The sequence below is a fragment of the Phocoena sinus genome, chromosome 9 (assembly GCF_008692025.1).
Source record: "Phocoena sinus isolate mPhoSin1 chromosome 9, mPhoSin1.pri, whole genome shotgun sequence".
NCBI classification, from domain to species: domain Eukaryota; kingdom Metazoa; phylum Chordata; class Mammalia; order Artiodactyla; family Phocoenidae; genus Phocoena; species Phocoena sinus.
Window position 1 is genome coordinate 33,249,241 of NC_045771.1, and position 17,112 is coordinate 33,266,352.

At 39.1% G+C, this 17,112-nt stretch overlaps 1 protein-coding gene across 4 annotated transcripts in view; it reads right to left on the reverse strand.

The window, feature by feature from the left end:
• MET (MET proto-oncogene, receptor tyrosine kinase) overlaps nucleotides 1–17,112 on the reverse strand; it is a 137,729-nt gene that overhangs the window by 60,382 nt on the left and 60,235 nt on the right. For all 4 annotated transcript variants that reach the window (XM_032642834.1, XM_032642833.1, XM_032642835.1 and 1 more), the window contains one exon: nucleotides 6,863–7,054. In XM_032642834.1, the coding sequence (XP_032498725.1) occupies nucleotides 6,863–7,054 (192 nt within the window). The remainder of the gene's footprint in view (nucleotides 1–6,862; nucleotides 7,055–17,112) is intronic.

Here is a 17,112-nt window from a genome sequence, read left to right on the forward strand (position 1 = left end):
CCCACAGACAGAGTTCTATTTTTTCTTTTTTTTGCATTACACGGGCCTCTCACTGTTGTAGCCTCTCCCGTTGCGGAGCACAGGCTCCGGACGCGCAGGCTCAGCGGCCCTGGCTCACGGGCCCAGCTGCTCCGTGGCATGTGGGATCTTCCCAGACCGAGGCACCAACCCGTGTCCCCTGCATCAGCAGGTGGACACTCAACCACTGCGCCACCAGGGAAGCCCCAGAGTTCTACTTTTGATTAAACTGTTTTAGAATTTAATTTTCTTTAGGAAGGATGAATACAATTTAACATGAGATATTATTTCTCACATAACGTGAGATACGTGGTTTTTCTCCTCATTTTTTTAAAGTAGACAATTCAGTGGTTTTTAGCATATTCACAGATTTGTGCAACCATCTTCACAACTAATTTTGGAATATTTTCATTACCTCAGAAACCCCACACCCCTTAGCCATCATCCACCCTAGCCCGTCATACCCTCCAGTTCCTGGCAACCACTAATCTACTTTCTATCTCCCCAGATTTTCCTATTCTGGACATTTCATGTAAATGGAATCCTACAATATGTGGTCTTTTGTAACTGGCTTCTTTCACTTAATGTTTTCAAGGTTCATCCATGTTGGAGTATGTATCAGTACGTCATTCCTTTTTATTGCCAAATAACATTCCTTTGTATGAATATACTATATTTTATTTATCCATTTATCAGTTGATGGACATTGGGTTGTTTCTACTTTTTGGCTACTGTGAATAATGCTGCTAGGAACATCCAAGTCTAACTTTTGGTGAGAATATATATTTTCACTTCTGTTGGATATATACCTAGGAGTGGAATTGTTGGGTCTTAACAGCAACTCTATGTTTAACCTTTTGAGGAACTGCCAGACCATTTTCCATATGGGATGCATAATTCTACATTCTCACCAGCAATGTATGAGTGTTCCAATTTCTTCACATCCTTACTGACATTTGTTATTTTCTGTTTTCTTGATTATAGCCATCCTAGTAGGTGTGAAGTGGTACTTCATTGTGGTTTTGGTTTGTATTTATCTGCAAAATGTTTCCTTAAATTAAGTAAAAGACAAGTTTACTTCTGAAGGTTCACAGCCTTCCATCCATTCCTCCTGCCTGAGACTGACACTTGGGCATCACCTGCTCAGCCTCCCAACCAGTTCTCTGAAGAACATACCTCATGGTCAGACTGGACTTTTGTAAAACAGAGATCTAGAGAGGCTGGAGGTGGGGGAGGGGTAGAAGAAACAAAAATGGATTCTCACTAGGAGAAGCAGAGTGGGAGATGCAGCACATTCCCCAGTGAATTGAGAGAGAAAAAAAAAAAATGTAAGTGAAGGAGATGACACCATTAATAAACAAACTGGGTTATAACTGGATGTGAACTAACAGATCCAGGAAATGAGTCTGCTTTCTCTCTAGTTTCTAGTACAGATCTGGCACATAGTAGGTCCAAAAGGCATATCTATTGCTTAAACATATGAATAGACTGAAATAATAAGCCTACTTAAGCCTTGATGAAGGGATGGGTTTTTTTTAATGCTTCAGACATTTAGATAACCTTCAAGAGTTTGGTTTGCATTTTCAAGGTATGGTTTCTGATGCCTTTTGCAATGTACTGAATATTTGTGTCCCCCCACCCCGCAAGTTCATATGTTGAAATCCTAATCCTCAGTGTGATGGTGTGAAGAGATGAGGCCTTTGGATGCTGCTTAGGTCATGAGGGTGAAGCTCTCATGAATGAGGTTAAGTGCCCTATAAATGGGACCCCATAGAGTTCTTGTGCCCTCTTTCCACCACGTGAGGACACAGTGAGAAGATGGCAATCTGTGGACCCGGAATCAGGCCCTCATTAGACTCCAGATCTGCTGGCACCTTGATCTTGGAATTCTCAGCCTCCAGAACTGTGAGAAATAAATGTTTGTTTTTTTAAGCCACCTAGTCTATGGTAATTTGCTACAACAGCCTGAACTGACTAAAACACCAGCTATAGGTTTATATCTTAAGTATGTGAGAGAAATCGGTATTTGTTTAGAAAGAAATCAGATATAAAGAGTTTTGTTTCAACCAAGGTAAACATCTAATTTTCTGGAATTAAAAAAATGAAACATAAGAAGTGGAAATTGCTGACTGGTGCTGACAACTCAAAATTTGAAGTAGTAAAACAAAGTACCAGGTGGCAAAAGTTGAATTAAATGAAACTTTGCTCTGTTCTTTCACTCTTTATTTGGTAAGTGGGTACAAGAGCTTCTATACCAACCTGACACTATAAAGGCCAGGGTATGTACAAAAAGTAAAACAATTTTTTTAATGATTATAATACCGATGTGTATGTGTGTTTCAACTTTTTGAAATGAGTCAAAGTGAGTCAAAATGAGGCAATACCAAACTGAGAACTTTGTAAAAAATTTCAAGCATCTAAAAACCAAATAAGCTAGTAACTTTGTAAAAATTAAAAAAAATCCAATACTTTCAAATCAGTATTCCAAATACAATGATTGTGGGATTCGCCAATCTATATATAGAGTATATCTGTCTGAATTTTGAAAAAACTACTGATAAATATATTTACTGTTTTAAAATGTCTCTCCATTTTTTCAAATAAGCACCCAAACAAGAAATTCCAGTTATTCCCTGCTACCAAAAAACCCAAAACAAACAAAAGGTTATTAGCACTTTCCCATGGTTTCAAATATGTATGGTGTTTTAAGTTTCTATGCTATAAGAATTTATAAGATATATATATTTCAAGACCATTCATTAATTCATTTTAGGAGACTATATACGAGCTGGGCTTATTTTTTTGTTATGGACATAACTCTGAAATTATTATTTACAACAGGTTCTTTTTCTCCCAAAAGAAATTTCAGAACCCATGAAGTATATTTTCCTCTAAAGAAATATAGCAAAGCTACCATTCTTTAGAGATGTAACTAAATCAATGATGTACACATTAAAAAAAGGCAGATGATATTTTTATCTGAGCATTTTATAAAGGAGACGGGTAAGTTAGCAATCGCTGAAGAGGAATGTTCAAGTTCAAGCTTTGTTTGGCTGTGTCTCTGCAGGCTGCTCACAGCATTGATGAGTTGATGATCTGTGTCTACATAGTCTAAAATAGCAGTAATCCCAAATGAAATGTATGCTGCAGGCTTCGAGCACAAAGCACTGACATGCCATGATGGCAGCACAGGAACTGAAGAAATTTAGAGACAGGAGGTCAATAGATGAATCGATTCTTCTTACTAGAAGTGAGTAATTGTTGTCAAGTTCACTGATTACTAACATAATCCTTTAAGTGATGGTCATAAGTAATGATCATGAGCTAACGATGTCTTTTTAGGTGGTCCCTACCTCTTGAAGTTTCTTGCTTAAGACCAACTAGTCCAGTTAAGAGGCACAAGAGAAAAGGGGTTATGGGTGGTAACAGCATCAAGGAATTGGGGAGAGGAGAAAGGGTGATGGGAGAAGAGCAAGGATAATGCCAAAGAACCTAATGAAATCTGTGACAGTGCTCAGACAGTGGCCACTGTATATAGACAAGGTAGCTACCCAGTGAATGTGGAGCTGAACTTGCAGCAAGTCTTGAAAGTGCCTCTCCACTCCCACCCCACCCCCATCCACTTGCTCTCCATGGCCTGACAGTCATGCACAAGTATTTTAATAACGATGCTTGCATCTAGAGATTAAAGGCCTTATATAAGTGCTGTAAAAAAAAAATCAAGCAAGCATTGTTTTTGGCTGTAGATTAGATGAGGAGCTCAGAAGGGGAGATGTGGGCAATCCCTGTGATTAGTCCTGTGATCTTCATGAGTATCCTGCTTCCCTCTCCCATGTAGCCCTGCACACTGTGCTCATGTTCCCCAGCCTTGTTCTTTTCTACATCCGCTCTGCCTCCAAAATTCGTAAGAAGGCGTGTTCTTACTGTTTACTTATACTATCTCAAACATTGCTTATCATATTATTTTACTTCAGAGCATCCCAGAGTGATCACACAAATAAAAACTGTTTTTGAAATCTATATCTACACTGACATAGCTCTACAGATAGACTTGAATGTATGTACACATTAGTATATTTAGACATAGCTGCACCTGTGTAAGTTACACGTTTAAATGTTAAAAACATGTCAAAAATGTCTTCTCTTCCATACGTATAATATTGTTAGCTAAACAATATAATTCTTTCTAATCAAATAACCACTGTGAAATACCTGATTCACTTTGCACCCGACAGCTGGGGCTGAAGCTTGTATTCCCAGTCAGAGTTGAATATAAGCACAATAGGAAAGGCAGAAACAGCTGCAAACTCTTGGGAGAAAACATTTGCAAAGCAACTTTGCCTTTAGGCTTCAGGGTAGGAAGGAAGTAAAATCATTTTTCTATTCCTTTTCATGTATGGCAGCTGTCTTTGGGAAAATTATGTCCCTTCTATATTGTAAGAGAAACTTCATAGTATTATTAAAACATGGGTTGTAGAAACTTAGGCTTGGCCACAGATTCAGCACTTCAGTGCAGTCAAAACATTTACAGAACTTGGCAGGTTACTGCTTGGATAGATTAAGCTGGATGGTCCCCAAATTTTTGCTGCACTCCTGACTCCGCCTCCACATTATTTGCTGTAAACAAACTGGATTTCAGTGATGTTGACTCTTTTATCCATTAAATGGTTTAGGTTTATTTATATAAAATTTTACTAAATGGAATTCTTCTGGGCAAGTGTCAGAGAAATAGATCCTCTCTGTGTGGGTTTCAGTAGCCCTGTGTTTTTTATGTCTTTGTTTTCTCTACTCTTCGTGTCAGATACATGTTTTTATTTCCTCTACTGAAATTTTAGTTCCTCAGAGGCAGGTTCTGTGTCACTGCTTCCTTTGCTGCACTCACTTGCCTAGTAAAGCAAAGTTAGTACCTTCTTGATACATATTTGATGAATTAAGAGCCACCTGGTTTAAAAAAAAAAATCAAGGATATCAGTGCTTTTCATAAAATAAATATCTACTCATATACTTATTTTCATCTTTGGTGTTATGGATGCAAAGGTGTACTATGGCTTCTTTTATGAAAATGCTGGGAGACAAGAATAAAACATCTGTTACATTTTTAATAGAAATGTTAAAGCATTTCTATTATAATGAGACTGATGTACATAACATATCACTTGGGTTGTGAAATCTGTCACACAGTAGAATTTACTTAGCTATTAAAGCAATCTATCTAAAAATGGAATTCTTTAGAATCTGGAAATAGGCCAGGAACCTTATGATGTGAAAAAGTGTCAGACCTAAAGTGACTGTAGAAAGTTTATTAATATGGAACTGGATTGGTGAGGTATTAGACAATTAAGAAAAAAAGAAAAGGAGAAAAAAGATAAAGGGAAGCAAATCAACATAGTGAACACAACAGAAATTCAATAGAGGAATTCAGTCATCCTCTAGATTTTTCTTGGAATTCTACAGAATAACATCAACGTAAACTAAAAACACATATAAACACCACATAACAAACACATTTTACAAGGATAATAGATACGATCATATTTCAAATATGTTAGAGTGCTTGTCTGTGTGGGAGGAGACTGGGCATCTCTCCTTCACATTTTGAGGAGTTAAGGACAGCACTGAATGTTCTGAAGTGGGTGAATAAGAACACTGGGCTGGGGGAGTGGGAGCAAAAGTGTAGTTAATTGTGAAGCAAAAGGAGGAGGGGAGACCAAGTGTGGGATTATTTAGATAACAGGATCTACAATATATGATTCATTTTGAGGTGGGAAAGCTGTATTTACACGTTTCATGATTTTGAAAAAATTCCACCATGCCCATTAGTACAAGAAAAACATCTGATCAGTACCCAGACTGCTCTAAGACAGTGGTAACTTTTAAAAAATATATTTGTTAAAGAATACAGATAGAGAATGTACAGATGGGCAAGCCATAGGAAAACATCATCGTCCTCAATTCGTTTACTAAAAGTCATTGCCGGACTGGGCTGTTAATTATGTCAGATGATTATGAAATAAACATCCTTCTTTAAAAGAAATTTCTAGTCTTTGTGGAAAGTCAACATTTCCAATAGATACCATCGTCACTGTGCATTAACCAAGAATCTACTAATGAACTCATGTTGAAAGCACTACCAATAACTATTAGAGCAGCAAAACAGACCCAACACGAGAGCATTTTAATTTCTGCAAAGTGCTAGGGTTCTTGTATCTAGGGGACACGATAACTGCAAGTCTGAAATGTGAACTTTTATTGTATGGAAATACTGTTGCTATCCATTAAAGGCATTTCTTAACAAAATCCAGATCTTTTTTTCCCAGTGTTTGCACTTTTTTGTGTCTGACCCCATCATTTTGCAGAATCAGGAGAACTGGAGTTACAATGGGATTTTGATGATAACGTCCCTTCCTAACTCCTGCCAATATTTCTCAATGATGTGAATGTTTCTTCTCATGGAGACGCACGGTTCACACAATAGCTCTCTTTTGATCTGTAGCTTCCCTTGAAATAGGAAAACATCGCCTGGAAGCGCTTTAATTGTTTCATTTTATTTTCCAATCATGTGATAGAAATCATGAATGGAAAAAAAAACCCCAAACCATTCCAGGCAAGAAAATTAAAGCAACCACATTTAAACTGAAAGCTTTAAGAATTTAACAACAGAAAATAGGCCATACACTTCATAAAACGTGGACCAAGCTTCATTGTTTTGCTTTCAGTCTATGCCTCTAGCTTCCACTGTGATTTTCACTTACAGTATTTGCAAACACCTTACTGTAAAAAGAGAAGGAAATTAACTGCATAACACCGGATAAAACAGACACAGCCACTCGCAGAAAGTATGTACCTGCATGAATCGACCCTCTGATGTTCCAAGATTAGCGATGGTGAGGTCTCCTTTAATAAAGGTGGATATAGATGTTAAGAGGACTTGGTTGAACTGGCCCATGAATAAGTCAACGCGCTGCAAAGCTGTGGTAAACTCCGTTCGGTATTCATCACTGCGCACTTCGCAGCCTGATGAATTTCTCAAAAGTGTCTGGAATAAAATATGGTCATAGAATTAATGTGAGTCCAGATGTGAGCAAGCTATTAAGAAACTTTTTGGTGTGTCTTTTTAGAGCTTGGAGGGAATGGCAAAGATAATAGACAGTTTGCAAATAGACAAATAGTCCCAGAGAGGCAGAAACAATTCTAGTGACCTAAATGACTCTAGTACCAGTAGGTGCTGCTGTGTATATACAGACTCTAAAACTAGGGGCAAATCTTTCCCTCACAGTTTGTATCATGGTTTGATATGTACGTACATAAAAATGGAACTTAGCTGGTGCTAGTAAAAGAAAAACAAACTATGAATGTTTCAGGCCTGGACATGAAGGTAATGCTTCTAGCAGGCAAGTCCAATGAGATGAATATCAACTGAAATAATCATAAATGTCAGAATCACACTAGGACATTATATTTTAAAACGTGCTCCTTTGTGCATTTGTGTGCAGTGGGGTGGTGGGGATAATTCATGGGGAAGTGGCAGAGCACAGACTCCAGACCTAGGTGCCTGCATCAAACCCTGGTCCTTAATGGTTACTCGTTGTATGTAATTTCTATAACCTCCCTGTGTTTGTGAAATTCATGTTATCTCTGTTATAGTTCCTCCATTTGTAAAATTGAGAGAATTACAGAAATGTACTTACCTTACAGAGCTGTTGTAAAGATTAAATGAGCTAGTTTACAGAAATCTCTTATAATAGAACCCAGCACAGAGAACACAGAGTATTTGTCCTCATTATGGTAAAAGGCTCAAAAAATGTAAAAGTTGTGCATCAAATGCTTTGTTAACCAGCTAACTAAAAGGCAATTACCACTAAATCAGGTATTTATCTTTTAGCTTTAACTTTAAGTGAAAGGATTTAAAGAACATTGTTCACTAATATATGACAATTTAAGTACTATGGATCCCTCCCTTCACCTTGACACCTCAGTCTGCTGATCTTCCTTCTATTACTTCTCAGATTGTAACATTTGTCTCCTTTGCAGGACCATCCATGCTTGCCTGTCAATGTTAGAGTTTCTCAAGACTCCATCCTAGGGCTGCTCCTCTGCTCACTCACTCTTCATACCCCCCACCCAGGATATCTCAGTTTTACTCTATTTAGTTGACACTCACATTTGTACCTCTAGGCTAACTTGCTCCTCTGAGCTGACTGTGCATTTATCAAACTGCCTATGAAATCTGAACTCAGATGTCTCAAAGACCTCAGGCTCAACATGACCAAAGTAGAAACCACAATCTTCCCCCATGCCTGACCTTGTGATATAATGCACCCCAGCAAATGGCTGCACCATTTCTCCAGGTGCACAAGTCAGAAATCTAAGTGTCATCCGTCATTCCTCCCCATACACAGTCCATCACCAATTCCCATCAATTGCACTTTCTAAATATCTCCTGGGTCTCTACAGTTTTCTCTATCTCTACCACGGCAACCTTCATCGAAGGCACCTCCATCCTTTCCTGAACTATGACAATGGCTTCTTAACTGGACCTGCCCCGTCCAATCTCATCTAATCTCTTTCTAGGTCCATTCTCCACACTGCAGCCAAATTTTCTTTTTAAACCACAAATCTCATCATGTCACTCTGCTTAAAACACTGAACATTTCCCCATTGCTCTTCGGATCAAGGACAAAACTTTTAACATGCCCCATTGGATCCTGCATCATCTGGTTCCTGCTCAAATTCTCCAGACTCACCCTGCGCTGTGTTCTTCCTTGCTCTCTATGCTCTAGTGAGCTGGCCTTCTCTTAGTTCTCTAAATAGCTATGTGTCCTCCATGACAGGGCCTCTGTACATGCTGTTCCCTCTGCCTGGAATGCTCCTTCCACCTCCAATGCCTCCTTCAGATCTCAGCTTGTCATCAGTTCCTCAGAAGGCCTGCCCTGACCCCAATATCTAGGTCAAATGCTTCTATTATAGACTGTCATAATACCATTTACTATGTGAAATAGCACTCATTATAGCTGCAACTACTATTCGCTTGTGTGATATAAGAGTGATGTGAGACTTCTCCCAAGTGGCTCCCTGTCTTTTGGGACCCTGCTTGTTTACCACTGTATTGCTAGTAGTAGATGAAATATCACACATAGTAGATGTTTAATAAATACTAATTGAATAAATGAACAAGTAAGTAAGTCAATTATGGGTAGATGGGGAATGAGTGTGAAGATATGAACCAATATTACTAAAGCTATTTTTTTTTCAGGAATAGGGATAGTTTATGAGTTTATAAGGGACAAATGGAGTGACTGACCCCGACTGTCCTGACAAGATAATTGCAAATTGGTAACTTTGGGGAAGATAATGGGGGACAAGAAGGTGTATAAAGAAGGCAAAGTCTAACTTGAAGAAAGAGAGAAACAGCTCAGTTTTACACATCTTTGTATGTAGCTACAAGTCCAGGAAAATGATTTGAAGATTAGAGATTTTCTATTATTGTCCTATTATATTTGTAATAATCAGGAAGTTGTTAGAGCATATTTCAAACCAACTTAGTGCTTAAGAACAAACTGAAATAAAAAATTTAGTTACCCGTATGTAAAATAACCTTACTCCTTAATGTCAAACTTCTGTCACATTGAATGCAAAGTTCTTACATGTATTAACTTTTATGGTTAAATATCACCTAACATCCTGTTTTATATAGCAACAACTACTTTTTTATTTTAAATGGTGATACGTTAGCAAACAGAGAGTCTCAGAGATGCTAAATCTATGACTTCTAATAAGATGTTCTAGTTCTAGACATTTTTTGATATATTTGTGAGTGCTATTTTACTATTTAATTGGAAACTTTTCTTCACTAAAGTGCTATAGATTGCTCTGAGGAGTGGCAGATAACTGAGATGTACTGTCAGTTCAATAGTTACCAATTAATTGGTAATTAAGTTTCCATTGGTGATCAATCATCCATTTTGCAGAGAGTGCTAGAACCAGGGAAGCTTCTTAAAGGAGCAGAGGACATTTTTAAATCAAAGCCCTTCTGAAGTATTCCGTTATAGAGGTGGCTGCTCTTCAGAGTCAGCTTCTGTGATTTTGTTCATTTCTTGTTCTCCCTTTTTTCCAATGTCTAGGTGGCATTCTGGGAACTTTAAAGCCTCAGACTTGACTTGGGGTTCGGTGCTGGTGGAGATATGATGGATTCATCAGCATATAAAACAATTGGCAAATTGTGGAGTAGAGTCTTAGGTTGTAAACTAGTAGCAGCCTACTATCAACAAGAGTCCAGGAACTGTCTCATTTATCTTTTATCCCCACTGTGTACACTGCCTAGCACACTGTAGGTATTTAACAACTGCCTGCTGAAAAATTAATGCAATTATACTCCAATTTGCAAAGTAACCAGGCATAAAGCTCATTTGCCTACCCAGCTTGCTTTGTGGTCTGCCTTGCTGAATAGGGCGAGCTGGAGAACAGAGGTTTAGATGCATCTGAGTGTCTGCAAACCTGCAGGACCTCACTGATCTTTTCTAAATGAAGGGAGAGAAACAGGACCAGAACTTTAGCTTCTATGTGTCTGTTTTCTCACATGTAAGGCTTAATAAGTGTAGAACTCTGCATCAGAGTTAATGCAATATTTATATTCCACACTTCAAGGCTTCTCCTTCAGGAAACAGTAAGGTCTCTAAATGGTACTTCCTCAAGGACTGAGAGGGATTCCTGTCCCCCACCCCCCCACAAACAAATTCCAAAGTATAGAAACATTGAACAATGTTGGAATAGGATGTACAGAACTCCTTGATCTTAAAAAATTGTGCAATGGAGCCGAAAACCAAACATCATGTCAGGGTCAAGTGGCATTCAAATTTCAGAAGCCAGGGGACCCCAACCTTTTTCTTTTTCATTTTCTCCTCAGCTGAGATCTGCAGGAGAGGGGCACTAACTTCGAGGAAAACGTAACATTCCAGTGTTCGCTGCAGGAGAGGGGGACTACTCCTTGTCTCTTCCTGCTGAGAATCGTGATAAACTCGACGCCTGGGGTCAGGGTGGCAGGAACTGGCTTACAGAGCTGCGGGTTGTCGTTATGCTTGAATAGTTAGACCTTTAACTATTAGAGGGAGCCTTGGTTTAAACTCTCAGCATTGCAAAGGTAAGGTATCTTGTAAATACTCCATCTGATTCACCATGTCCCTTACAGGTAACGAGTGAATGTGTTTGTTGCTCATTTGTGCAGGAAAGATGGGGTGACTTCTCACCACTTTACACACAGTTCCTGGTGTGATGTTGGAGTGGGACTGCGTCCAGCTGGAAGAACAACTACAGACCCACTGCCGGGGGTCTCCTTGCCACTCGTGCTTCTCTTAAAGCCAAAGGTCTCGTATTTTGGGGTAAAAGTGAACGTAGCTGGTGAAAAGCAGTTCTCTGGTACAACAGCTGCTTTGGGGCACTGCAGAAGAGCCTTACAGAGAAAGTTTTCCCCCAGCACCAGTTGAGGAGCCAGACTAATGCTCTCTCTTTGGTAACAAAGGGAGGAAGAAGGAAGGAAGGAAGGAAGGGAGGGAGGAAATCAATCTTTACCCTGCACCTACACTGTGCCAGGCACTGAGTTGGGCATTTTCACGTACAAGCAGACTCACAGCAGCCCTGTGAGGTTTTATCACACTGAGTTTCAGGAGGAGACACAGGGCAGCCAAAGGTGGCGGCCACAGGTTCACACTGGAACAGGCATTCGAATTTAACTCTCTCTGACTCTCAAGCTCATGAATTGCTTTTGCTACTGTTTACTATTCTGGGCAAAGTTCCGAGAGTTGTACAATTAGAAAAATGGAAAGGACCTTAGAGACCATCTTACTCCAGTCCCTCACTTTATGTATGAGAAACCGAAAGCTAGGGAAGTTGTAACTCTAAGAGAGTTGGAATCACTTAACGAAAGTTATCATTTAACACGTAAATCCACAACGCTTCAAAGAAGGAAATGTATTGATAGATTTGCCCACCCCTGATTCCTTTTCTGAGAGAAAGGCTGGAATTAATCATTATTTTCTGGACCATGGCACAGAGATGACCACTAGCATTTTGGGCTGCTCTAGTTAGCATGGCTCTCAAATTTACCTCTTTGTCACCTATTTTGGTTAACGAACATTATTCCAACCCGGTCACTCGAAATTTCAGCCATCACCAACTCCTCTTTCTCCAGCATCTCTCACATCCAAGCAGTTGCTAGGTCTCGCTCAACTCTGTCTGCAGTGTCTCTCCTGTGCAGCTCTCCAGCCACCCCTGCACGCCTGCCCCAGGATAGGTGTTCCTCACTGGCCTTCCTGTCTCCCATCTCATCTGCCTTGAAGCAGTTACTTCCTTCTTCAAAATTTTAATTGCTTCCCAGAGGCCTGCAGGAAAAGTCCACTCCCCTTAGTATGACATCCTAACCTGCCTTGATTAACATGCTTAGTCTTTTTTCCACTAAGGCATTAAGATTTTCCATTAAGATGGTCAGGGGACCATCTAGGACACCATGGGAATCTCAGAGTGACTATCCTGACACAAGACCCTTCCCATTTTTGGATTCTTGCATTTACTTTGGCAGCTGATGGCCCCCTCCCGCTGGCCACTGACACCCACTCCCTGCTCATGTAAACCTGAAGCCTGGCTCTCTCCTAAAGTCTCTCTTTACGATGTCTTTTGAATGACAGAAGTAATGTGTTTTGGGACTTCCCTGGTGGTGCAGGGGTTAAGAATCCGCCTGCCAATGAAAGGAACACGGTTCGATCCCTGGTCCGGGAAGATCCCACATATCGCGGAGCAACAAAGCCGGTGCACCACAAATACTGAGCCTGTGCTCTAGAGCCCGCGAGCCACAACTACTGAGCCTGTGTGCCACAACCACTGAAGCCTGTGCGCCTAGAGCCTGTGCTCTGCAACAAGAGAAGCCACTGCAATGAGAAGTCTGCGCACCTTAACAAAGAGTAGCTCCCGCTTGCTGCAACTAGAGAAAGCCCGTGCGGCAACTAAGACCCAACTCAGCTAAAAAAAAAAAAAAAGTAATGTGTTTTATTGGATGGGGGAGGGGAAATAATGACAATGAATAAGAACAGTGGATAGTACAAGGGTACAGGAAGATACCATAGAGCTCAAGATACTTGATTCAAGAGGGAAAAAGAAATAAAATCATCCAGTACAATACGTTGTTTAGGTTATACACATGTGTAGCACAAGTAAAGGCAAGGGAAAGATGAACAAACAATTCACAATTGCCGTTTGCCCACTTTTCTGGGGCAGGAAGGTAGGAATAAGACTGGGTGCGACACATGAGGCCTTCAAAGGCATTGGTAATATTCTCTTTTTTCAGCTTCGTGGTAGAGAATCAGTATCTGTTTTATTTAGCATACACACTCACAATACATACATGTATATAGTACATTATTCTTTTGTATATATTACTATGTCATTATAAAAATAAATTTTAAAGAAAACAGTGAATAAATGGGAGGTAAGAAAGTGAAGAGAGCCGATTAACTACTCTCTCCAACCCAACTTTTTTTTTTTTAACATCTTTATTGGAGTATAATTGCTTTAAAATGGTGTATTAGTTTCTGCTTTATAACAAAGTGAATCAGTTATACATATGCATATGTCCCCATATCTCTTCCCTCTTGTGTCTCCCTCCCTCCCACCCCTCTAGGTGGTCACAAAGCACCGAGCTGATCTCCCGGTGCTATGCGGCTGCTTCCCACTAGCTATTTTACGTTTGCTAGTGTATATATGTCCATGCCACTCTCTCACTTTGTCCCAGCTTACCCTTCCCCCTCCCTGTACCCTCAAGTCCATTCTCTAGTAGGTCTGTGTCTTTATTCCCTAGGTTCCTCATGACAATTTTTTTTTTTTTTAGATTCCATATATATGTGTTAGCATACGGTATTTGTTCTTCTCTTTCTGACTTACTTCACTCTGTATGACAGACTCTAGATCCATCCACCTCACTACAAATAACTCGATTTTGTTTCTTTTTATGCCTGAGTAATATTCCATTGTATATATGTGCCACATTTTCTTTATCTGTTCATCTGTTGATGGACACTTAGGTTGCTTCCATGTCCTGGCTATTGTAAACAGAGCTGCAATGAACATTTTGGTACAAGATTCTTTTTTAATTATGGTTTTCTCAGGGTATATGCCCAGTAGTGGGATTGCTGGGTCATATGGTAGTTCTATTTTTAATTTTTTAAGGAATCTCCAAACTGTTCTCCATAGTGGCTGTATAAATTTACATAACCATCAACAGTGCAAGAGGGTTCCCTTTTCTCCACACCCTCTCCAGCATTTATTGTTTGTAGATTTTTTGATGATGGCCATTCTGACTGGTGAGAGATGATACCTCGTTGAAGTTTTGATTTGCATTTCTCTAATGATTAATGATGTTGAGCATTCTTTCATGTGTTTGTTGGCAATCTGTATATCTTCTTTGGAGAAATGTCTATTTATAAAGTCTTCTGCCCAGTTTTGGATTGGGTTGTTTGTTGTTTTGATATTGAGCTGAATGAGCTGCTTGTACATTTTGGAGATTAATCCTTTGTCAGTTGCTTCATTTGCAATATTTTCTCCCATTCTGAGGGTTGTCTTTTCGCCTTGTTTATGGTTTCCTTTGCTGTGCAAAAGCTTTTAAGTTTCATTAGGTCCCATTTGTTTATTTTTGTTTTTATTTCCATTTCTCTAGGAGGTGGGGCAAAAAGGATCTTGCTGTGATTTATGTCACAGAGTGTTCTGCCTATGTCTTCCTCTAAGAGTTTTATAGTGTCTGGCCTTACATTTAGGTCTTTAATCCATTTTGAGTTTATTTTTGTGCGTGGTGTTAGGGAGTGTTCTAATTTCATTCTTTTATATGTAGCTGTCCAGTTTTCCCAGCACCACTTATTGAAGAGGCTGTCTTTTCTCCACTCTACATTCTTGCCTCCTTTATCAAAGATAAGGTGACCATATGTGCGTGGGTTTACCTCTGGGCTTTCTATCCTGTTCCATTGATCTATATTTCTGTTTCTGTGCCAGTACCATACTGTCTTGATTACTGTAGCTTTGTAGTATAGTCTGAAGTCAGGAAGCCTTATTTCGCCAGCTCCGGTTTTCTTTCTCAAGATTGCTTTGGCTATTCAGGGTCTTTCGTGTTCCCATAAAAATTGTGAATTTCTTTGTTCTAGTTCTGTGAAAAATGTCAGTGGTAGTTTGATAGGGATTCCATTGACTCTGTAGTTTGCTTTGGGTAGTATAGTCATTTTCACAATGCTGATTCTTCCAATATAAGAACATGGTATATCTCTCCATCTATTTGTATCATCTTTAATTTCTTTCATCAGTGTCTTATAATTTTCTGCATATAGGTCTTTTGTCTCCTAAGGTAGATTTATTCCTAGTTATTTGATTCTTTTTGTTGCAGTGGTAAATGGGAATGTTTTCTCAATTTCACTTTCAGATTTTTCATCATTAGTGTATAGGAATGCAAGAGATTTCTGTGCATTAACTTTGTATCCTGCTACTTTACCAAATTCATTGATTAGCTCTGGTAGTTTTCTGGAAGCATCTTTAGGATTCCCCATGTATAGTATCATGTCATCTGCAAACAGTGACAGCTTTACTTCTTCTTTTCTGATTTGGATTCCTTTTATTTCCTTTTCTTCTGTGGTTGCGTTGGCTAAAACCTCCAAAACTATGGTGAATAACAGTGGTGAGAGTGGGCAACCTTGTCTTGTTCCTGATCTTAGTGGAAATGCCTTCAGTTTTTCACCATTGAGGATGATGTTTGCTGTGGGCTTGTCATATATGGCCTTTATTATGTTGAGGAAAGTTCCCTCTATGCCTACTTTCTGGAGGGTTTTTATCATAAATGGGTGTTGAATTTTGTCAAAAGCTTTCTCTGCATCTATTGAGATGATCATATGGTTTTTCTCCTTCAAATTGTTAATATGGTGTATCACATTGATTGATTTGCGTATAATGAAGAATCCTTGCATTCCTGGGATAAACCCCACTTGATCATGGTGTATGATCCTTTTAATGTGCTGTTGGATTCTGTTTGCTAGTATTTTGTTGAGGATTTTTGCAGCTATGTTCATCAGTGATATTGGCCTGTAGTTTTCTTTCTTTGTGACATCTTTGTCTGGTTTTGGTATCAGGGTGATGGTGGCCTCGTAGAATGAGTTTGGGAGTGCTTCTCCCTCTGCTATATTTTGGAAGAGTTTGAGAAGGATAGGCATTAGCTCTTCCCTAAATGTTTGATAGAATTCCCCTGTGAAGCCATCTGGTCCTGGGCTCTTGTTTGTTGGAAGATTTTTAATCACAGTTTCAATTTCAGTGCTTTTGATCGGTCTGTTCATATTTTCTATTTCTTCCTGGTTCAGTCTCGGAAGGTTGTGCATTTCTAAGAATTCGTCCATTTCTTCCAGGTTGTCCATTTTACTGGCATAGAGTTGCTTGTAGTAATCTCTCATGATCCTTTGTATTTCGGCAGTGTCAGTTGTTACTTCTCCTTTTTCATTTCTAATTCTATTGATTTGTCTTCTCCCTTTTTTTCTTGAGGAATCTGCCTAATGGTTTATCAATTTTGTTTATCTTGTCAAAGAACCAGCTTTTAGTTTTATTGATCTTTGATATTGCTTCCTTCATTTATATTTCATTTATTTCTGATACTTATGATTTCTTTCCTTCTGCTAACTTTGGGGTTCTTCTTTCTCTAATTGCTTTAGGTGTAAGGTGGTTATTTGAGGTGTTTCTTAAGGTAGGATTGTATTGCTATAAACTGCCCTCTTAGAACTGCTTTTGCTGCATTCCACAGGTTCTGGGTATCATGTTTTCATTGTCATTTGTTTCTAGGTATTTTTTTGACTTCCTCTTTGATTTCTTCAGTGATCTCTTGGTTATTAAATAGTGTATTGTTTAGTCTCCATGTGTTTGTATTTTTTACAGATTTTTTCCTGTAATTGATATCTAGTCTCATAGCGTTGCAGTCGGAAAAGATACTTGATACGATTTCAATTTTCTTAAATTTACCAAAGCTTGATTTGTGACCCAAGATATGATCTATCCTGGAGAATGTTCCATGAGCACTTGAGAAGAATGTGT